Below are 24,036 nucleotides of genomic sequence, written 5' to 3' on the forward strand. Positions count from 1 at the left end.
GAAGTATCTTACCAGACTGCTGTGAAATTTAAATGCTATAAGAAACATGAACATGCTTGGGACGCCTGGGTGGCTCAGTTGGTTAAGTAGCTGCCTTCAGCTCAGGTCATGATCCCAGCGTCCTGGGATCAAGTCCCACATCAGGCTCCTTGTTCAGCAGGGAGTCTGCTTCTCCCTCTGCCTCTGCCTGCCACTCTGTCTGCCTGTGCTCACTCTCTCTGACAAATACATAAATAAAATCTTAAAAAAAAAAAAAAAAGATACATGAACATGCTTTAAAAGTTGTTACTTCTGCACATTACTATTTCATGCCCCTCCCTGTGTGATGTTAACTGTTTCATATTACAAATTGATTGTTTTTAGCTACAGACCTCCAGCAAATGAGCTATTATCTTGTTGCATGTTAGAAATTTTCGAAGGCTATTTTTGCAGTCTACCGAAGTTTAGGTGGCATAAAAGAAATCTAAAAACTTCTTGATACAGGCCTAACTTTCAATACTCCCCAAATAAGCTTAATATGGCAAAACCTAACCTATTATAATTTTCATTTCAACTAGGTAGTGTATTATTATGGTTTAAATTTCAAAAGACACCAAAGGGTAGTTAGTTGGTGCAAAGTCTTCTGAGCTGGTCCCCTAGCTTCTCAGACTCCCTCCCCAAAGATAACCAGTATTTTTATCAGTTTCTCATGTATTCTTCCAAAGATACACAGGTATATCTATTTTCTCCTGCCCACTTTCTACATAAATGGTAGCATCCTACATACATTTCTTCACCATGCTTTTTTCCACTTAACAGCATTATCAGTAAATAAAGAAATGGTTGGGTTGTTGTTGTTCTTTAGCTACATTGAATTTAACATAATCCACCCCTTATTATAAAGGATATTTAAGCTGTTTTCAAAGCTACAATGAGTAATCTTACACATTCAATATTTCGTAGGTATGAAAATATACGTAGTGCATAAGATCCTAGAAGTGGAACTGCTAGGTCAAAGATGGGTATTTTTTATTTTTACAGATATTACCAAACTGCCCTTCACAGAGCTTGAAGAAATTTGTATTCCCATTGGCACTACCTCCCCAAACCTTTAACACTATGTATTATGAAACTCACAGATCTTTGTCAGTTTGCTTGCTAGCCGGAAAATGGTATTCCCCTTCCTATAATTTTTAGTTTTACTTTGTTATAGATCCTTCTGCGAAGGGATAAAGTGCCAACAGGTACGAAAACAAGGTGACAACAAATTAATTCTGCAAATCTCAAAGTATCCAAAAGTTGAATTTTATAATAACTTTTTTAAAAAGCTCTTTTTAACCCAGCCAAAAATAACAGGCATGCTGCAAGGTATAGTTCAGGCTAAATGTGGAAATAGGGTTAAAGCAGAATTAGAAAATATATACATATTAAATTTGTGGTTAAGTTACTAAGAGAAGGGCAGTTTCTCTGTTTCTCTCGAGTTTTGAAGTTTGATTTTTTTTCGATTTTAAAATATTAGGCATTTTAATATATATAGCCAGTTCTGCTATAATGCTTATTTTGAACATGCAAATTTGTTCCAGTTTGACTGATATATTAGGGAATAATATGAGCAATTTCACCTGAAAAATTGAAAAAAAAAAAAAACGGAAAAAAACAATATGAGCAATTTCACCTGAAAAAGTCTAAGTGAAGACATAAAAACTTCACCCAATGGCAGTTAGCAGTGTATGAACACATAAAATGTGCACATCCCCCAAACATCTATCACATAATCAAAACAGTGGTGTACTGACATAAGGATAGACATATAGGTCAATGGAAAAACAAAGAAAGATCATGTGTTTATGATCAACTGATTTTTGACAAGGATGCCCAAATCCCTGAAAGGTGGAGAATAGCCTTTTCAACAAAAGGTGCTGGGATAACTGGTGAGTTGCCTGCAAAAGAATGAAAGTAGACCCTTACCTCACACTGTATATGAAAACTAATACAAAATGGACGAAAGACCCAAATGTAAATCGTAAAACTATAAAACTCTTGGAAGAAAACATAGGAGTAAATCTTTATGACCTTGGATCTGGCAATAGATTTTTAGATAGGACCCTTAAAGATGCACAAGCAACAAAAGACAAAAACTGATAAATAAGATTTCATCAAAATTAAAATCATTTGTGCTTCAAAGGACCCAATGAAGAAAGTGAAAAGATAACCCACAGAAAGAATGTGCAAATCATGTAAACACTAAAGGATCTGTATTTAGAACATATAAAGAACTCTTACAACTTAATAGTAAAAAAAAGACCAATAACCCAATTCAAAAATAACCAAAGGATCTGAAGAGATATTTCTCTAAGGAAGACATGTAATTGCTAATAGGCACATGAAAAGATGCTTGACATCATTAGCTGGTAGGGAAATGGAAATAAAAAACACAAGGAGATAACAATTTACGTCCATTAGGATGGCGATAATCATAAAGGCAGATAATACCAACTGTTGGCAAGGACGCAGGAGAACTGGAGCCTTCATACCCTGCTGTGGAATGTAAAATGGTGCATCCACCTTGGAAAACTGGCAGTTCCTCAAACGATTAAACAAGTTATCATAAGACCCAGAAATTCCACTCCTAAGCACATACTCAAAAAACTTAAAACATTATGTCCATACAAAAACCTGTATACAAATGCTTACAGCTGCTTAGTCATAACAGCAAAACGCAGAAACAACGTGGATGTCCACCAGTTAATGAATGGATAAGCAAAATGTGGTATACAGCCGCACAATGGAATCTTACCTGGTCATAAAAGGGAATGAACTACTGCATAGATGAACCTTGAAAATACTATGGGTAAGTGAAAGAAGCTAATCACAAAATACCATATTTTATATGATAACATTTTTATGAATGTCCAGAACAGGCAAATCTACAGAAACAGTAAAGAGATTAGTAATTGCTTAGGGCTGGGGGAGAGGGGATAAGGAAGTGATACCTAAAGGGTATGAAGTTTTTTTCTTGAGGTGATGAAAATATTCTAAACTTTACTGAGATGATGGCTGCAAGACTCTTGTGAATATATTAAAACTACTGAATTGTACACTTTAAATAGGCAAAGTGTATGGTCTTTGAATTTTATCTCAATACTACTTTTAAAAAACCCATCTCCCTGGGTTGCTGAAGGGGATGTGGGCAGGGCAGGGTTGGGGGGATAAATGGGGGATGGGCATTAAGGAGAACACTTGTGAGGAACACTGGGTGCTGTATGTAAGTGATGTATTACTAAATTTTACTCCTGAAACTATTATTACACTATATGTTAACTAACTGGAATTTAAATAAAAAATTGAAACATAAAACAACCAAAACCAAACCAAAACAAAACAAACCCCAGCTCCCAGCTCCCTTAGGTTCCCTCATGTGTATGAGTCACACCTCCCACATCCAGTCCTTAACTTCCCATCAGATTTCTAACAACCCTCCTTTACAACTTCACAATAACTTACGAGTGGCAACTCTTCCCACGCTACTCCCAAAAAGCAAATTTCAGGTTTGCTTTTTTTCCCAAAGAAAAGGACCATATTCATTATAATGTTTATCTATTTCTTAACTATTTAACATGAATAAAACTATACTACCATTTTTATTAAGTTCCTATCTTTTTTAGGATTTATTGTCAGAGTTTTTTGAGTGTTATGCCTCAATCCCGCCTTTCCCATAAGTTCTGTGTTTTTTAGTGTCCAATTTTGCATAGTGCAGGGATTCCTAGGAATGCACACACCATACTATGGCAGAACTAACTGCACAATCAGAATCAGATGATAATGTCTCCCCCAAATATACCATTATCAGAAACACAGTTCAAAGCTGGATAAATCACCCATCCAAATATATACTGTTTCTACTGGTTTTCACTGCTTAACAATTTCAAACTAAAATGCTAAAAGAAATGAATGCCATTAGAAATGAATGCCATTAGGAATACTATGGTAACAATGTGGGAAAGAGTTTTCAATGACGGCACTTTTGTTTTCTAGAGACCTTATCAATACCAGAAGACAGTTCTGCAGGGAAACAATATTCATTTCAAAAGGAAAATGTCAGTATTTCATGGAACCTAGCTAATAGCCAGCATGCATCCTCTGTACTATACTGGTTGTTCCCTTCCAAATTACAAAACTACCACTTTCCCTTCAGTTTCTATAGCTTCCTTCATTATCTTATCACAGATGTCTTTCCCTTTTCCCTTCATCTCACCAAATCTCACACTCCGATCTGAATCCTTTACAGATCATTCTCCTTCCAGCTTTCCTAATAGCACTTACTTACAGCACTTACAAATAGTTCTAATAGCACTTACTATCTGATTTACACAATTTTAATCTCATATTGTTTGTTCGTTTTATTCTTGTCTCTTGACCATACAACTTCTTGTGTGGATTCTAATACTTCAGAATCCACACAAAGCCTGCACATCTTGGAGCACAGAGTAAGAACTCAAGAAGTTTTTGCTACTGGGTGATAAACGGGACAAAATCATGAGCACCAAATAAGCTTTCAGCCTTCTTACTTAAAATTTAACCATTTCTGATACGAACCATTTCAATGCTTTTGTAGAAGCTAAAATTTTTTTTTTTAAAGATTTTATTTATTTATTTGACAGACAGAGATCACAGGTAGGCAGACAAGCAGGCAGATAGAGAGGAAGGGAAGCAGGCCCCCTGCTGAGCAGAGAGCCTGATGTGGGACTCGATCCCAGGACCCTGAGATCACGACCTGAGCCGAAGGCAGCGGCTTAACCCACTGAGCCACCCAGGCGCCCGTGTAGAAGCTAAAATTTTAACTTAGCTGTGCTGAATTTATACTTATACGTGGCTGCTAAGGAAATAAAATCCTATAAAACTTGCACTCAGAAGTCTTACCCCAAAAAAGGCTAAATGAGAAATTACAGTTGTTACACTAATAAGCATTTTTAAATTTTGGACCCCAATTCTACATTGTAAGAGGTATGGAAGCAATTTTATCTGTAGCAATTTTAGTACAGAGACAAATCATCCCTGAGGAGTGGTTCTCAAAGCCTTCTTTTGGTAGTGGAAACCTTTTTTCAGACAAAAGGCAAAGTGGGATCCTCCCATACAGAAGAAAAGCAGAGCTGATCTTCCTAAAGTGGAAGGAGGAGCCTCTAGTTCTACCTGCTTGAGTCCCCCTCAAATGTAATACAACCCCTTCCCTATCCCCACTTCCCAACTTGTGGTGGGCCCTCGAGGCATCCCTGAGAACCACAGTCCTGAAAAACACTCATAGAATAATCTGAAAGCATCCAGGAATGGAAAAATACTACATTAATTAATGTACATTAATTAATACTACATTAACTTGTTTAAATTTCAAACACCACTAAAATATAAAATTAAAACTTACCCATTTCTACTGAAAACTCTTAGCCATGCTTTGATGTTTGGCCCTAACAAACACAAACAAGGTACAGTAGTAAAGGTTGACAAAGTAACTGCAAATAAAAATGTTTCCAACACCAACCTAGGAAAAAAAAAAGCTTTGTTAATTTTTTAAAAGCATTAAAGGTGTATGTACCTTTACATACCTTAACCTACATAATCTTGGTTACTTAAATAGATTCAACATGAAAACATTTTCTTATACTTTACTTTGAAGGTAACACAAGTCCTACCAAAATGATAATAACAAAAAATTTTAATACTGAAAAACAAGCTATGAAGAACAATCTAGCAATTATCTAGCTTCTTTTTTTTTTTTTTTTAAAGATTTTATTTATTTATTTGCCAGAGAGAGAGAGAGAGAGAGAGAGAATGCACACAACCAGAGTGGCCCGCAGAGGGAGAAGCAGGCTCCCGGCTGAGCAAGAAGCCTGATGCAGGCCTTGATTCCAGGACCCTGGAATCATGACCTGAGTCGAAGGCAGACCCTCAACCAACTGAGCCACCCAAGTGTCCCAAATATCTGTCTTTAATGATAGAGTTCAGAAGTGTTAAATACCCTCTAATCTATATGAGACTCTCTACTGCAAGAAACCCCATTTTTAGATAATTAACTTTCTTCCTAAAGAAGCTCCTCTGGAACTTTCTCCATAACCACTGGTTCAACTCTAGCTTATACTGGAGCCACTTGGAAAGTGAGATAAACTAAAGCTTGGGGAAGCTGTACCCATAGCATTTCTGAGGTCTGAGAACTTGCTTTTGATAAAATGCTGATGCTGCTGGTTTTAGTACTACTGCTCAAGACACTCATTCTACTCAACAATGGATTAAATAGAAACTACCATTTCCCATTAAAAGGTCTTGTCTTCCCCTCTCTAGAAAAGAACTACCCATTAATTTACACTACACTACCGTGTGTGTATATATACAACTGTGTGTAAATATATATGACTACATACATAGATGTATCTGTGTGTCACAACTTAACTCACTGTGATCACTAATCACTTTTAAATAATGTTTCCCAATCTATGATGAACATTAAATAAGAAATACTCATGAATCTAGTTTTTTTAAAAAACTGGTCAGCTTTGAAACAGTGTTGAGTTAAATTCTGCCCTTAAACTATCAACATTAGGGGTGCCTGGGTGGCTCAGTCAGTTAAGCCTCTGCCTTCAGCTCAGGTCATGATCCCCAAGTCCTAGGATGGAGCCCCATATCCCCACCACATCCCCATATCCAGCTCCCTGCTCAGCAGGGGGCCTGCTTCAGCACCCCCCCCACCTTCCTGCCCTCTGTAAAATAAATAAATAAAGTCTTTAAAAAAAAAAACCCTATCAACATTAGGTTATTAAATAATTAAATACAGGAATCTACGGAATTTTCTTAAGAAAAACTTCAAGCACTTCAGAATCATATTTACTAATAACTGATATGCTAATTCTAACTAATTTATACATATCATTATAGTAAGCTCCCTTAGAGGTTCCAAGGTCCACACATTTATTGGAATAGTTTCTCATCTACCTCCCTGCCCCTACATGCAATGGGGTAATAGAAGGCTAGGTAAGAGGAGCATTTAATAAATTAAGTTATTCTTATTATGAAGTAATGTTAAAAGAATATCATTACTAAGAAAGGGCAATGATGTCAGTACTCTCCTGTGATCTGGTAGTTAAACACACCATGGTTTTTCATTCCTCACCAAAAGAATTAGTGCTTTGTTCAGTAAACAAGTGTTTCAAATATAATTGCCTTAAGGTATAAATTTCAGACTTACTCTATGAGTGGTGCTCCATATAGAACAAAAATGACATGAAAGAAGAAACATGACATAAGAAAGTAGATACAGCATTTCAAAAACCTCGCTACCTAAAAAAGAAATGAGAATGATTTGAAGGCTCAAGACAATGCCTAGAGGACAGCAAATACTTCCACTTTATCTACAAATACAACTTATTCCCATGTGTGCAACAGTTGAATGTTCTTTACTTTTGGAAGCCTGAAGTCAGATTCCATCTCCTGTGCACAGTGCACGGACCTCCAGACAGCCCCACAAAACAGCCTACAAGTCACAAATCACTACCCATATTCCACCCACCCAATCAGCACTAGAATCAAAAAGCATTTCTGTTCCTATGGTATGCACTGAGCTACACCACGAATCAGTATTTATAAAATATTTACCAACAACAGAACACTATGATACAAAAAAAAAAACCCCAGACAATCCTTATTATGTGATACATGAAATCTTTGCAGAAAATAAGGACTACAGTTTTTTTTCATTTAAAAACAAAATTCCTAGGAAAACTGTATAATATTAAGTAATTCCCCAAATCATATTCATGTGACTATATGATGCATATGAAAAAAGACCTGCATGTCTACAAATCCCGTGTGGGACCTACTTGATTTGGAGTGCAAGAAGATCTAATTATAACAGACACAGTGAGTTTTTTAATCATAGAGCAGTAAATGTGTTTTAAATGATCTAAGAGAGCTACACATAGTATTGGGTAATGTTAAGGGAAGACTTTATTAATTTAAAGTAATAGTCAAGTGTTATAAGATAGTGAACATTTCAGAAAATAGATTCTGATATCTGAAAACTTTAACACTGTTTAGTCGAGGAAGGCCATGTTCAAAACAAAGCTACCACAAGACTTATTTTGTAATTTCTGAAAAACCCATTTTCTCTCAGAAATGGAAAAAATAAATGAAAATAAAATGTCTTATAAAGTTTAAGATATGACTGCTACGTCATGAATTTATCTTCAGCGGTGACCTAAAACATGACTATCTAGGTTCACAATGCTGTAATATCCACTGAAGACATCCTAATTCCACAACTGATGCATGGCAAAGGATCTATCAAACACTGTGGGCAGCCTTCCAGCAATAACAGGCTACTGATCTGAAAAAAGATAAAAAATCAGGTTCTCTTTACTCACTGTAAATAACCCCATAAGTACTTGACTAATACTTTATTCTTTCATTAAAAGGAACACTACTCCTATCTAAAAATCAGTTATCAAGAAATAAGCCTTACCTTGTATGATAATGAACTTCTTTTAGAGGATGCATTTGGTTTCACTACTAAATATAATACTAGATTGACGGCAGTTACAAAAACAGAACAGATGCACAACCATGTCAAGTGTGTTTCCAATATTGAGAAGTTCTCCAAGAAGAATGATGGAATGAAGATGCTTAGGATAATTGAAAATATGCATAAAAGATGGGTGTACAGTAGTCTCTTGATATCAGTATCTTTCATGGTGTTTTCTTGAGAGGCTATCTAATGAAAAACAAATTAAGAAAACAGCATATCCAATAATGATTTTTTCCATTGTCTAAATGCTCCAACGCCTAAAAGTAAGCATGAACAAGTCAATTTTCTATGCACAATGTATCAGTTTCAGAATATGGTAAGATGCATATGTATAAATGTACATGTAGACTAATATGGCTCAAAAATGTCTCAGAGCCTAAAAAGGACAAATTTACTAATTCCTTAAATATTTGTAACTGGTTTCTGTAAAAGGATCATGTACTAGGACCAATTAAGGGATTTGTTTTCTTCTTTCTTTCTCTTTTTTTGCCAAAATCACAGAGGTAAAAGCAACATGCACAGATTAATGATTTGCTCTTGCTGGAAGTATAATCTATGCATTCTAGGAACCCCATGAATACACTTTAGCCTAACTGTTGGCATTTTTTTTAATCATTGTGGACCCTTGTCTAACATCACAGTAGTTCACATCTTCTGGCAAATGACAAGTGACACTAAGTGCACACTTGAATACTCAAAACGGTGACCAGTGTAATCAAGAAAGTTGAAAGAACATTATGCTAAACTCAGGGATCCCAATGCTCCAGAAATATGCTCCAGACATGACAATGTCTGTTACACGTGCTAAGTTCCAATCAAAAGTAGATCATAAATAGGAGGAAAAAAGTCTACTTTCTCTCATTGTCTCTATAAAATACTCATTATATGTATATGTTTATTCATAAATTACCTAACACAATACATAACGAATTGCTACTAACTTACTTAGTAATGTTAATAAATGTTAGGTACAATACTTAAGTAGAACCTTATTAATTTAAAGTAATAATCCACTGTAGTGAATATTCCAGAAAAACAACAGGGCAAGTCCAGGCCTTATCCTAACTGCTCTGATATAATTCTGTAATTTCCCAAGGCAAATATTCTACTGATAAGGAAACAGCCAAAGACACGTTATGAGACAGGTCCAAGGTCCCAAGCTCCCAAGCGCTAAAGCCACATCAAAGCCTCGCCTCTTTGATATAAAGATACACACTAGGGGTTGAGAAGAGAATGAACAATAGAAGGGAAAAAGGAAAAGTTTCTCGCAGGTCCTATCCTCTGCCGAATGAGAGACGGGGCAGAGGATCCGGAATACACCATCTCAACAGATACTTCTTCGGATATTTTTCTGGGCCCCTCTCAGAATCCCAAATGACTTGAGTAGATCTGGATCTAATACAGTGCGCAGTACCCAAACTCAGATGCTTACTGAATGAATGAACAAGAACGAAGGAAAGAGGGTGGGTCCTGAGAAAGCAGCCCTGGGGTGGGCCCTGCAAGCACACGAGGACATCCGTCGGGCGCTCCTCCGGCTGCCAACGCCCTGGCCTCCGGGGTCTGACCTAGCCCGGGTTCCCAGGTCCGCAGGCTCGCACTGGAGGAGCCTCCGCGGAAATCGCCAGGACCTGTCTCTGCAACCCCACCCCAAACTCGGTCGCTCAGGACTCTGCGCAAGCCTCACCCAGGGCAAGTGTGAGCAATGGGGGAGGCGCTGAGAAACATAATCAAAGAGCACCCGCGCGGAGACCAGGAGAAACGGAGGGCCACACACAGAAAAACGGATCTGCAAGAGGGCCGGGTCCATCAGGGCAGCCCCTGGGTCACGCAGGAAGGGTGGCGCTCCGGCAGACGGCGGGCGCAGGCGGGCTGGGGGCACAGATACTGTCGGCCACATGGGCAGTTGGTGGGGGCTGTCCTCACACCCCGGGAGGCTCGCGTGCGGGGAGGGTTCGGCTGGGCTTACCTAACTCTCCCGCCAGCGGAAGAGAAGCGGAGGTAACTACCTCCAACCATCAGGTACGACTCGCCGCCCTAGCCCTCGCGCAGGCGCAGGCCTGTGGGACGGAGACCCAAGATCGCACAGCCAATTGCAGACGCGGAGGGGCGGGCAGTAGCAGCAGCCCCGCCTTCCAGCTCTCTTTTAATTCCTCCCGCCGCTTTTCAGGTGTGGGATGGGCGGGGCGATGGGCGGAGGGGCCGGAAGTGGGTTGTCGTAACCCGGAAGGGGAATCCTTCCCTGGCTGTTGTGTTGACATTTTCAAGCTGCTGCTGTTTCTGCGGCCGAGGGAGCCTTCGGGGAAGGATGGTGTGCGAAAAATGTAAGTTAAGGGGCCACATCTCTGGGAGAAGGAGGCTAGGCGAGGCTAACTGGAGTTCTTAGGGTACTTCGCGTTTTCTTTTTTTTCTTTCGGCCACGGGTCTCCGATTCCGGCCTTTGTCCTGCTACCCCTTTGACCATTCCTTCTCTCCCCAACGACGTTATTCTGCGTTCAGAGTGGTCTGTTTTGCACTCATTTGTCTATTTCCTTTGCCTCCCCCAATTCGGGATCTCATCCCGTACAGCGCTTGACTGGCTCCTTCGCTTCACAGACCCTTAGGGTTGGAATGGATCTTAAAAGATATACAATATCTAGAGTTTCCAGATTTAGCAGACATTAAAAATATGAATACTTTTATTAGGGGAGGTGTGTCCCATTCAGTATTTGAGACTTGTCTTTGCTTGCTGCTCCTTACTACTGAAAGTGCTTTGGACTTACTTTTAGTGACAGTACTAAAACACCATTCATTGTTTGAAATTTACATTTAACTGGGCATCCTATATTTTAACTAGCAACCCAAAGTTAGCAACCTGTCCGATGGCTTAAGTGCTCTTTGCATGAATACCTGTGGTATTGAGGTAAGGTTCAGAAAGTTGCACCACCTTCACAGTAGTCTGTATCGATGTCACTGGCCTAGAAAAGTCCTTCTTCCCTATAGTTGCCATCAATAATTCTAATATAAACTCTTGAGCTTTCTAGAAAATATGACTTTTTGATGTCACAGACTGTTTGCTTTCAAATGGCCATCATACCCTAAGTCTTTTTCCTCAGGCTGGACATTACTGACTCTTCTGAGACAAGGGTTCAAGTCCTTTTATCTGGATTTTGTTGTAACACCCCCCCCCCAACAGTAGATAAACCTTTGAACACAGGCACCCATGAGTTTGAATCACAGTTTTTACTTTAGGTAAAAGAATAACTATGGGTGAATGATCTAATATTTCTTGGCCCCAGTTTTCTCATCTGAAAAAATGAGAATAATACATAATTTATGGGTTTTGTGAGAATTAGATAATGTAGGTAAAGCCTGATAAAAGTGCCTTAGTGTATACTCAAAAACTGGTTATTTCTGTCATAACCACCAATGCATGACACTCAGAATTAAACTCAGCTCCATTTTATGAGGGGTAGAGTGGAACTAATATTTCCATTTTTCTGTGCTTTATATCATCATCTCATACTAAGCTTCTAAAAAATTATTGCGATGTAATTGACATAGGTACAAGTCACCCATTTAAAATGTACAATTCTGTTATTTTCAGTATATTCATAGGGTTGTGCAACCATCACTACAATTTTAGAATATTTTCATCACTCCAAAAAGCACATTAAGCTTTTTGACATTGACATCCTTTAACTCTACTCCATCCAGTACCTAAGAAGTTTTTTTGTTTTGATATGACTTACATGTATTTAGGTTATGCACCTTCCTTGATGTCTTCTCTCTTATGTAGTTTGTTTCCTAAACATGTAAATTTAGCCTTTTATGCAATTTATGTTAATTCTGTATATTTTAACTTTAGAGGACTGGTATCCTGCCTGGTTTAACTTGTTTTGTGTGATGTTCTTTACACCATAAATGCATTTTCTCAAGGAAATTGAGGATACTGGGCAAATTGTGAGAGTTAATTTCCTAAGGTGATAAAAATTCTGAGAACCCAAGATCTAATGTGGTATTAAAATAAATACAGATAGTTGGATCTAGACGTGATGTGTGTTCTAAAGGGTCATCTGCTTTTTACTTCTCTGCATTTCTGAAAGTCTGTGTATTATTTCTTTGTTCTAATTCCTTTCTACCTTATATAGACTCTTATTTTTCAAATAAAAATAGAGTCTTAATTTAAAGACCTTTCTTTCAGTCCTTTTCTATTCTGTGACTTTGAAACTTAGTCTCAATTCTCTTTGAATTTATTTCTCCATGTGCTTCTTTACCACTATACTCTCTTGAGTTTTCTTATTCTCCTTCTCCCTTAAAATAGATGTTTCCTAGTGATCTGTATCTGACCTTCTTTTGACATTTGTTTTGGAACTATCTGGCTTCATGTAGCATATCCGAGCCAGTCTAATCCACATCTCCAGTTGACCTCTCTAAAGTAAGACCAATAGAAGAATTTTCTTCAGACAATACTGGGAACCTCCATCTGGTTGTTACGTAGCAGTTTAGTACTTCCAAGAGTGAATTTGTCACCCTGCTTTACAGATCTGTACCTTCTCTTCCATCATTTAATGGCATGGCAGTCCTCCCAGTCACCGATTCACAAAGCCTGAATCATCTCTCATGCATCCCCCATCCCTTTGTGAATCTGCATCCAAACACATGCATGTCCTGCTGTTTTTACCTCCATTCAATAGATCATATTTTCCCTGGCCTCTCATTTACCCCTCAAGTACCCTAGCTGAGGTCCCCATCACTCAAGTTAGACTAATATGATCCCTTACCAGCCCCTTTCCCTTCAAACTGTGTTCTCCCTGCCTTTGGCTCTTCTCTCTCTAAACTGTCCTGCATGTGTGTTTGAAGGCCACTGGGGAAAACTGTACAAATGAACCAGTTGGTACTACTAAAAGTACACAATTCCTAATCTCCAGGATCTTTAATACTACTCATCAATCTTTTTTACTTCTCTTTAGTCAGTCCCCTTGCCCTTTGTTGCTATGACTATTCCAAGCTCTCCAGTCCCTTAAACTTTAACAGCTTCATCTACCTCATGCTCTTTTGACAAATACCTTCTTATAGGCATAAGAAAAGCAAGGTAATTAAATGGGAACATTCTCAACTTCTTTTACTATACCCATAAACAGATCTGCATCCATGCTGATTTACTTCTTTCCCTTTCTTCAAGGAAAATTCTACTCGTGTCCCTGTTGCCATCCCTCCCTACCTCTTTGTCTCTGTAGCCTTTGGAATCTTTAATCAGCTCCCCTTCCTTATAAAAATGCTCAGTTAGACCCTGACTCCACCTTTCATTCTTGTATTTTGTCACCTTTTCTTTTCATTCATGCAGCAAGTATTAAATGTCTACCAAATGCTTGACAGTAAAACCAAAGGGTAAAAACTTTGTCTTACTGTCCTTCATCATTATGCAAGGACATGGTTTAGAGTAATCACAAGATATTTGCATTGAACCTAAATTTATGTGCACTCTATCACTTTCTATATTTAAAACCTTTAACAAATTCTCAGTGCACAGAGATTAATTTTGGGTTTTTATATTTAGAACTGGAATTCAGGATGACCCTCCACAATGAGGCTGGCTTATCTTTCCAACTTTATTTTCACTTACTCTTACCCTCACTCTTTGGCCAAACCACTCTTTGCATGCCCATGTGTACCCTGAGCTTCCCATGCCTTTCTTCAGGATATGTCCTTTCTCTAGTTTGCTTTCATCATCTCTCCTCCTCATTCTTCACAGTCCCACTGCCAGATCCAGACCCTCTTCCTGCCTTCTTCACCGGCTTTCCTGGATTTCCCCAGCTAAGGTTATTTCTTTCTCCGTGGAATTTCTCCTAGTACTTCAGCTGTCTGCTACTATGCTTTTTATTTTCTAGTTTATATTTTGGTTTGAATGGTTCTTTTTCAGAGGTCTCTGACCCCCTTTGAAAAATCTGATGAAAGCTATGGACTCTTACCAAAAAATGTGGCTATATAGTAGTGTGGTGTTCAACTTCATCTTTTTCCCTTGTCTTCTGAGGTCTACCGCTGGGACCCAGGTTAAGGACCGCTGTTAGAGAAAATAGTGTGTTGTACATACCTTGAAACCTAGAGCTTTATCTAATTTATCATTTTATTTATCTCTGAACTTTGTATAACAGTTTACATATCATAAGCGTTTAGTAAATACTTATGGAATAAATAGGTGTATCAGATTTGTTTAGATTTATCAGATTGTTTAAAGTATACATGGTACAGGAAAAGCCTGTCATTACTCATACTGTACAGATGTCACCGAGAGTCAGCTATCCATTGCCTACAGTTAGTATCTTCAGTCTCAGTTCACAGCCCCTACCCTGGCATGAAAAAGCTCCTATTGTAAGACAATGGTTGATACCACTGTGAATTTTAAGCGCCATGTAGTATATTTATTAGATAGTAAATCCGAGTTCCCCTTACTTCTACTATCTTGTTACAACAGGTGAAAAGAAACTTGGTACTGTTATCACTCCAGACACATGGAAAGATGGTGCAAGGAATACCACAGGTATTTTTCCATTTAGAAAAGAGAAGTTGAATCCCGTGCTTCCTGTGATGAATGTTTTCGCTTTACATTATTTGTAAAAAGAAATCTTGTGTGTGCAAAGTATTTCATCTCTTAAACACTAAAGAATCCCAGATCCCCCAACAATTTAATGTCTTCTTTTATTTAGTTCTCTGGGTTACATGTTAAGGGCTTGTCATCTGTCAGGCAAAAGAGCAAAATCATTAAATGATTTTTCTTCCAATGAATAGATCATAGTAACTGATTTGATTCTGCTTTATTAAAGTCTGTATTTAATTCCCACTCTCTTAACCTGACTTTTATATTCTTGAACAAATCATTTACACATTTACATTTTCACCGTTGTATCATTAGATACAGTTGAGGTATTTCCAAAGGGAAGGAAAAGAAATATTTGTACTTGTATGCAGGGTCTATGGCACCAAAGTGGTGGCTTTAAAGACTTTACACTAGATAAATTAAGTGTAGACCCAACCCTAAAATCCTCTTTTGAGTCTGAGAAATAAGATGATTATCCATAATTTTATTCCTCCATAATAAATGTTTCCAATTCAAGTAGGCTATTAACTAGGGATTTTTGAAAATTTTGATACAGGCTAGTCTACTGGTAGGAGGCCAAAGAATGAACTTTTAAACTAATTGTTAAATGTTAAATATATATGTTATAGTGAAATGTGTAGAAATAACCCACTAAAATACATGTATATTTTGATTTAGAAAGTGGTGGAAGAAAGCTGAATGAAAATAAAGCTTTGACTTCAAAAAAAGCAAGGTAGGTATAAGAGCAGCCACTCTGCAGGCATATAACTTTCCATTCTCTTTAGTCTTAATTAAACATACTGGAGTGAATTTGGTGTGCATCATTCTCTCATGATATAACGGAGTTCAGTAGGTCCTGGCATGCAAAGCCAAGCCGTCTGTTATAACCTGCTGGTTTCACCTTGCTCCTCCTCAATGTATGAATAGATGAAGATATTAGTGCTATTTTTTTATATATAATTTCACCAGAAAACATGACTTCTACTTTATCTCATTCTTTTTCTTTTGAAAACTACTGTTTCTTATCCCTAAAACTACTTTGCAGTTTCCTTGAGGTGCTTCAGTGTGGTATTGATTATAGGACTAGTTTTGGAATAATATTGCCTGGTTTGGGTTTACTCTAGGTTATTTTATCTGGTTCTTAATTATCATACAAATTGGAGGTAATAGATTTGGACAGATCAGAAGCTCTGGAGTCAGCCCTAAATTTGAATTTATACTCTGTTCCTGCCCAGCTCTGGGACCTTCAGGAGATTAAGCCAATTTCTCGACTTTTCTTTTCTTTTTTTTTTTTTTAAAGATTTTATTTATTTATTTGACAGAGATCACAAGTAGACAGAGAGGCAGGCAGAGAGAGGGAGGTAGAGGGAAGCAGGCTCCCTGCTGAGCAAAGAGCCCTATGCGGGACTCATCCCAGGACCCTGAGCCGAAGGCAGCGGCTCAACCCACTGAGCCACCCAGGCGCCCTCGACTTTTCTAAACTTTACTTTTTCATCTAAGAATGGAGATAAAAGTGTCTTCCACCCTAAAAATCACTTTTTGACACCAAGCTTTACTATTTCCAGTCTTAAAAATTCCATGAATCCTTTTAGCTGCCGCTCCCATTTCCTTGCTTCCCTCCACAGCAAAAGTTTTCGAAAGCCTTCCTCTCAGATGCTTTCTCAGCGTCTGAAGTTCCATTTGCATTTCAGCCACTCTACTGGGCCTTCAGCCCCACCAAACCCCTGCAGCTGCTCTCAGCAAGTTCACACCTGATGGACTTCCCTATTCTTATCTTACTTAACCTTTTAACAGCTCTCATTTTTGCAGCCTTCTGTTCTCTCTTGTTTTTAAATAAGCTCTACCCTCTATAATACCCACCACCTGGTACCCCAACCTCCCACCCCCCCGCCACTTCAAACCCCTCAGACTGTTTTTCAGAGTCCATAGTCTCTCATGGTTCACCTCCCCTTCCAATTTACCCAAATTCCCTACTACTCTCTAACGCCCCTTGTCCTCCATGCTATTGGTTATGTGGAGCACTGGGTGTGGTGAAAAAATAATGAATACTGTTTTTCTGAAAATAAATAAATTGGGAAAAAAAAAAAAAATAAAGGGAAACTCCTTAAGGCGGAAAAAAAAAAAAAAAAAAAAGGAGCTTATTTTGTGTATTTTATTCTAGGAGTTTTAGGTTTTTAGGTCTTCCTTTTAAGTCTAAAACATTTGAGTTCATTGTGTATGATGTAAGATAATAGTCTAGTTTCATTCTTTTGCATGAGGCTGTCTAGTTTCTCCAACACCATTTACTGAAGAGATTATACTTTCCCCATTGTATATACATAGATTTTTTTGTCATGAAATTCAAGTGAGTTTATTTCTGAACTTTCTATTTCCTCCATTGATTTTTGTGTCTGTTTCTTGACAATACAGACATAAACAGACAATGTCTGTTTTAGTTACTATACCCGTAATACAGTTTTAAATAAAGAATGTGATGCCTCCAAAAAAAAAAAAATAAATAAATAAATAAGCTCTACCCTCAGTGTGGGGCCTGAGCTCACAGCCCTGGAGATGAGAGTAGAGTCGCTTTTTTGCTTTTTTCACTCGCTGAGCCAACCTGATGCCTCTGCAACCTTCTGTTCTCTTGGCTCTTGGGTACCGTACTCTTCTTTCCTCTCAATTCACCATTCTTTCTCAGTCAGGTGCCTTTGGACTCAATCCTAGACCTTTCTCTTTTTTTTCTATTTATAAATGTATACTCTTTCCTCAAGTGACTTTATTCCAGAGGCTTTAAATTCAAATAGTATGTTAATGACTATAAATCAGATTTATTATCAGATAATGACTATAAATTAGATTTATTAATGACTATAAATCAGACTTCTTCTCTGAGCTCCAAAGATATATGCAAGTGCCTACCTGACTTACCAGTTTGGTGTCTAACAGGCACCTGTTCCTGCAGTCTTCTAATCATCACACCACTCCAGTCCAGCCCTTCGAGCCTAAGAGCTAGAGTTCTGCATTGATCCCTCCCTTTTCCTCACTTCCCTTTTATCAGCAAGCTCCTCAGCACTGCCACCAGCATATAACCTGCATCTGCCTCCTCCTGTCCATCTCACTGCTATTACCCTCTTCCAAACCACTGGTGTTTCTTACTTAGATGCCATAATAACTTTCCATCTTTCTTCTTCCTCTCTAGTTCTTTGTGGTTCAGTCTCATAGTAGGCAGAGTGGTTCTTTAAAGGTTACATAAATGCTTTCCTCAAACCCTGCCTTGCTTTTCGTTTCATGCAGAATATGATCTAACCCCTCCCTTCCACTTTATTACAAGATTTTCCATAATCTGGCCCATCCCCCCCAACTTCCTTGTACCAACTCCTGCATCAGCTAGACCAAGCCCATTCCCACTGGAAGAGGTTTGTGCTTGCTGTTCCCTCCTCCTACAGTTCTTCCCACGGAGCTTACCTGGCTGGCATCTTTTTGTTACTAGGATCTTAGCTGAAATGTCACCTCCTCAGAGTGGGTCCCTAATGGGCATTTGAACTGATATCTTCCCTCCTTCCCCTCATGTCTGCCACAATGTCCTGTTTGAATTGTCTCTACAACATGTATTGCTATCTGAAAAGCATGTTTGTTTCTTTACTTACTAGCTGTCTTTTATCTTTGTCTTACTAGAATGTTAACTTGAGGAGGGCAGAGGCTTTGTCTGTCAGGTTCATCTTTGGTATGTAAAACAGTGACAGGGACATAGTAGGCACTCACCATGTATTTGCTGAATGAATAAATACCTGTTTCATGACATTACCCCAAGGATTAAAAATAATAATAATAATAATAATAATAATAAAGCTTTTACTACCTGTAGTGCCTGGCTACCATATACATAATGGTACTTATTAAATAATGGATATAAAACAGCACACAAGACTTAATCTTCAGTGGAGCATCACACTTAAGTATTGCTCTGACTTACCGATATCTTCTAAGACTGCTCAGTTATTAGGAACTAAGTTATAATTTTTACATATTATACAGTGTTAGATACTTCCAGTTCCTTCATGCTCCCAACCTCACTCCAGTATCATTAATAAGTAGCTATTACTTTGGATACTCTAAATGTCTCACATTGGAATGTGAATGTATGACATTGAATCTAAGATACCAACATTGATTGATTGATTGATTGATTGATTTTAAAGATTTTGTTTGTCAGAGAGAGAGAGATACAGAGAGCACAAGCAGGGGTAGCAGCAGGCAGGGGCCAGGCTTCCCGCTGATTAAGGAGCCCAGTGTGGGACTCAGACCCAAGATCACCTGAGCCGAAGGCAGATGGTAACCAACGAGCCACTCAGGTGTCCCAGATACCAACATTTAGAAGATGTATCATTGCTTTAAGAAAGAAAAGTCTCTGTCAACTAACTGTAAGATTTCAGACATACTAAAATGTGCATCTTAGAATAAAATATGGTTTGAAGCAAAAGAAAACATCCATATGGATGCACACCAGTTGAGCTTATTAAAAAGAAGAACAGTGTCTATCTTCCCTTGTGCAGAATAAAGTGACATTTTGTTGGGTTTGGAGAAATTAACCTTTGAAAATGAGCTGTTGTATTTTACTACCCCAAGAGAAGAAGCAAGGTCTAGGACAGTGTTGGTATTCAGTATATGAGTATTGTTACAAAAGTTAGGGCCAGTTTAGGGGGAATTATTTTCTACTCCAGGCACTATAAGGTAGCACTCTTACGTAGTAGAAACTCTTTTCTACAAAGGGATTGGATCAATTAATGGAAAATGTCAGCTAAAGGAGGCAGTTATTAAAACGTACATGTATCTTCTTGTAAGTCACAGCACATAACAGCACATGCATTCATCAGTCATTTGGCACCGAGACAGGCTTTTTGAGTCTGAGTCTACTGATAAGAGTTCTTCATCATTTTCCTCACATAAATCATAACCAGAACGCACATTTCCGGTATCTTTAAAGTGGAGCCAGAACTGACAGACTTGCAAAGTGCCGAGTCCTTCCACTTACGATCTTGCCTGTATTCAGCAGCAGTTCAGTGATTCACATTGACCCAGCCTATCCTAAAGAATTCTCATAGTTTTTAATAGAATTGGTCATGCTTTTTTTATCCACATTTCATCGGTTTCCATAATATGAAACTATATCATACACATAGATTGGCAATTACAACTCATAGAAACGGGTTTGGGATTAAGGAACTGACTCTTCACCAGCATACAAGTCCCCTGGAAGGGGTAGGGGTGTGCAGGCGTTGGGAGAGTGGCCCCTGCAAGCGTGCCATGCCTGGCAATTGGAGAGTATAACAGAGAACAGAGTGCATGGTTTCATCCCTTCGTTGCTTAAGGGAGGTCATTTAAGTGTTTCTATTCTATTATACTTTTTTTTTTTTCTTTCTCTCTAAAAAAAAACAAAAAAACTCTAGATTCGATCCATATGGAAAGAATAAGTTCTCCACTTGCAGGATTTGTAAAAGTTCTGTGCATCAACCAGGTTCTCATTATTGCCAGGGCTGTGCCTACAAAAAGGGTAAGTTTCTTTCAATACCATTTTTCTATTCATATTGAGCCTACTCTTGATACTGTCTTAGATAACACAGAAAAGGAGTAGCCTTTCATAGATGCTGTCAAGTGCTCTTTTTTCTAAGGCAAGACAAAACTTGGGAATTGTTGGTAGTTACAGGTCTGTGCTTTCTTTTTCTCTTTTCTCATTTTAAGCCTCGGGAATGACTTACATAAAGCAAACTGTTGATACTTGGTATTTGACTGGTTTTAATAGCCGGTATTATGATTTGATTGCTTACATGTTTTGTTTGTTTGTTTGTTTTAGGCATCTGCGCAATGTGTGGAAAAAAGGTTTTGGATACCAAAAACTACAAGCAAACATCTGTGTAGATGTGTTAAAGACATTTCTGGCTTTCTATGTGATTTTATTTTTCGCTTTCAACTTTCAAGGCATAACACAGTTGTTCAAGTACCAAAATAACACGTTATAAGATAATATTAAACCAAGGAAGTTGATTGGTGTTTACTTTTTGCTCTTAAGAAGTTCTAAATAACAAGTAACTAGTTTCTTGCCTTAGTTCTTTTCCTCACAGGCAACTTGTTGAACTAGAATAAGTGGCAAGTTTAATGAAAAATATTTTCTGATTTCTGTAGATGATTTTTATTTATCATTATTCATATAATTCTTATCCTCACTCTCTACTTTATTTATTGATATCACAAAAGTGAGGAGGAGATTATTGATATTTTGCTCTGAACTTTGCATCAGACTTATAACTCTTCTTTCATTCCCTTGTTGTTGGCATAGTTCTTAGAATCAGCAGTCTCTTTATTAATTGTAGGTTCGCAGGGCATTGAAATATCCGAGACCATTACAGCTGTATAGTTCCTTAGTCATTAGCCCAGACCCAAATCACAAGTTGTGTTTATGATACTTTTATTTGTTCTTGAGGCCAAAGTGCCAATACCTTTTGTATGAGAATGAGAACACAAGGGGTCACCCCATGTGTGTCCAAATGAATACACTGAATTTCAGAAGTATATTTTATCACATTACCTTGAATTCAAACTGTCCTGAAAGTTTAAAGCCAAGAAAACAGTGTATATCTATGGGAATGTGTAATGAATGAGTTACTTCTCTTTAGGAAAACTCCTTGAAGCAAAACCCAAACTTTTTTTTTTACCTCCCCTCCCCACCCACCAAAAATAAATAGAACAAAATCAACATCTTGACTCTTCTTTTATATACTGCTTTTATATATTGCTAAAAGACAACTTTGAGGTTCAAACAAAGATTTTTTCTTATGCTGCCTTTAGAGGTTTAAGACTTCTGCTTTTGAAACTTGCAGCCTACTATGGGAAACCAAAAACGTATTTCCTGTTGCCAAGCGCAGTATGTATGAATACATATCACTATAAAACATGTAGGACAGATAACATGATGTACATGGTATAGATACTACATTTCTTTCTTTTCTTTTTTTTTTTTTTAAACAGATCAACGGTTTTTTTATTCGTCCTCCTCCATCTTCTCCTCTTGATCCTCCTTGTCTTCTTCATCTTCCTCTTCCACTTCCTTCCGGGCAGCTTTGTTGGGTGTTGGGATCCTTTGCACCATCAAAGACTTACAGTCAGCGACTTACAGTCAGCGACATCCTTCTCATACTTCTTAAGATTCTCTGCCTTACCGTTGTAAGGTTGCTTTTCAGTGTCACTTAAGTTATTCCACATCTCACCCAGCTTCTTTGCCACATCTCCATTAGAGATACCAGGGTTTATAGATTTGATCTTGGGGCAGAATTCTGAACAGAACAGGAAGAATCCAGATAGTAGCCTTTTGGGGGTATTAAGGTCCTCCTCCTTGCTGCCCTTAGCTGGTCCATAATCCTTCATTTCCCGATCATAACGCACTTTATCTGCCTTTGCCATCAAATTTAGACTTGTCTTTCCCAGACATTGTCTTCCACCTCTTAGAGCACATCTTGGAAAATTCTGCAGAATTGACAGGGACCTCTGGGTCTTTCATCTCAGGTTCTCTGCATGTCTGCACAAAGAAGGCATAAGCAGACATCTTGCCCTTTGGTTCTTAGGATCACCTCTAGCCGTCCTGACTGTATTGTTTGCTAGTCTGGGCAGTGCCTAGATAACTACTTTTCTATTTGTTCTAAAATTATTATGGAAAGTATTTAAAGTGTCAATTTTATCTGTAAGGTTTTTCAAATAGTGTTTCTCTAAGATACATTGTTATTCTTTTTTTTTTTTAAAGATTTTATTTATTTATTTGACACGAGAGAGAGAGAGAGAGAGAGAGAGAGAGAGAGATCACTAGTAGGCAGAGAGGTAGGCAGAGAGAGGAGGAAGCAGGCTCACTGCTGAGCAGAGAGACCAATGCGGGGCTCAATCCCAGGACCCTGAGATCATGACCTGAGCTGAAGGCAGAGGCTTAACCCACTGAGCCACCCAGGTGCCCCAATACATTGTTATTCTTATCCAGAAAGATCATAAGGGTGATCCAAAATATAACAAAAATAGCTCTAAGAGCAGGAAGTATCTCCTCGTACTTGAATCAATTAGGGATTTTTCATTTAAATCATCACAAGGAAACCATAATAGGATTCACTTAGAGAGTGGCCCAGATCCATTAAAAGTTGGGTTGGTCGGCTTTAGGAAAGTACATTTCTCAGGTATCAGCTGGGATCTAGACTTCTGCAACTTACATTTCATATTCATGCCTTGCATAACTTTCAGAAACGATCTCCTGGCCAGACTCAAGTTCCTCCATGAGTATTTTTATTAGTATTATACTCAAGATAGACTCAAAGTATTACAAATCTTCATATTATTGAAATCACAGTATGCCATAAATTGAATAAGAGCTGTTAGATGAGGAGGAAAATACCCAAACAAAACATGAACATAAAATATTTTTTAAAAGGAAGGCATTAAAAACAAACTATAAGGTATGCCTGGATAGTTCAGCCAGTTAAGCATCCAACTCCTGGTTTCACCTCAGGTCATGATCTCAGGGTCCTGAAATCAAGCCCTGAGACCGCTCTGTGCTGGGAGTGGATCCTGCTTAAGATTCTCTCCTCCCTCTGCAACCCCCAGCACTCTCCCCACCTCTAAAACAACAAAAAACTATAAAATAACAGAATTAAGGCCAAATAGCTTTTATCAAAGTAAATATAAAAATGATGAAATAACATAATTTTTAAAATCTCATTGTATTTAAAATATACATATTAGAAACAAATACCCATAGAACACCTTTAAGTACATTCATTCATAGATTATGCAGTCATCAAAATGATGTAATTACACAGGTGCAGAAGTTTGCGTGCACATATTTAAAAAATCCGTTTTCTCTGTGGAGTGGAACTAAACGTTGAGAAAAGTCTTAACCGTTTTG

The 24,036-nt window shown here is 38.1% G+C and overlaps 2 protein-coding genes and 1 pseudogene across 4 annotated transcripts in view; 1 reads left to right on the plus strand and 2 right to left on the minus strand.

The window, feature by feature from the left end:
* The window catches only part of PIGF (phosphatidylinositol glycan anchor biosynthesis class F), a 35,684-nt gene extending 25,071 nt beyond the window's left edge, over positions 1-10,613 (minus strand). The window contains exons 1-4 of one of the 3 annotated variants that reach the window (XM_044263638.1): positions 10,515-10,613; positions 8,486-8,734; positions 7,214-7,305; positions 5,399-5,515 (exon numbers count right to left, since the gene is read on the minus strand). In XM_044263638.1, the coding sequence (XP_044119573.1) occupies positions 5,399-5,515; positions 7,214-7,305; positions 8,486-8,713 (437 nt within the window). In that variant the 5' untranslated portion in view covers positions 8,714-8,734; positions 10,515-10,613. Of the gene's footprint in view, positions 1-5,398; positions 5,516-7,213; positions 7,306-8,485; positions 8,751-10,514 lie in introns of those variants that run through there. The other 2 variants (XM_044263639.1, XM_044263636.1) reach the window with 2 other exon arrangements.
* Positions 10,614-10,781: 168 nt separating this feature from the next.
* On the plus strand, positions 10,782-21,852 carry CRIPT (CXXC repeat containing interactor of PDZ3 domain). The gene is made up of 5 exons (XM_044263649.1): positions 10,782-10,869; positions 15,000-15,065; positions 15,801-15,855; positions 20,549-20,652; positions 20,953-21,852. The coding sequence occupies exons 1-5, from the start codon at positions 10,854-10,856 to the stop codon at positions 21,015-21,017; spliced, it is 306 nt and encodes a 101-aa protein (XP_044119584.1). The 5' UTR covers positions 10,782-10,853; the 3' UTR covers positions 21,018-21,852.
* Positions 21,853-21,922: 70 nt separating this feature from the next.
* LOC122915412 lies at positions 21,923-23,409 on the minus strand (annotated as a pseudogene).
* Between the last annotated feature and the right edge of the window lie 627 nt (positions 23,410-24,036).

The sequence above is a fragment of the Neovison vison genome, chromosome 8 (genome assembly GCF_020171115.1).
Source record: "Neovison vison isolate M4711 chromosome 8, ASM_NN_V1, whole genome shotgun sequence".
NCBI lineage: Eukaryota > Metazoa > Chordata > Mammalia > Carnivora > Mustelidae > Neogale > Neogale vison.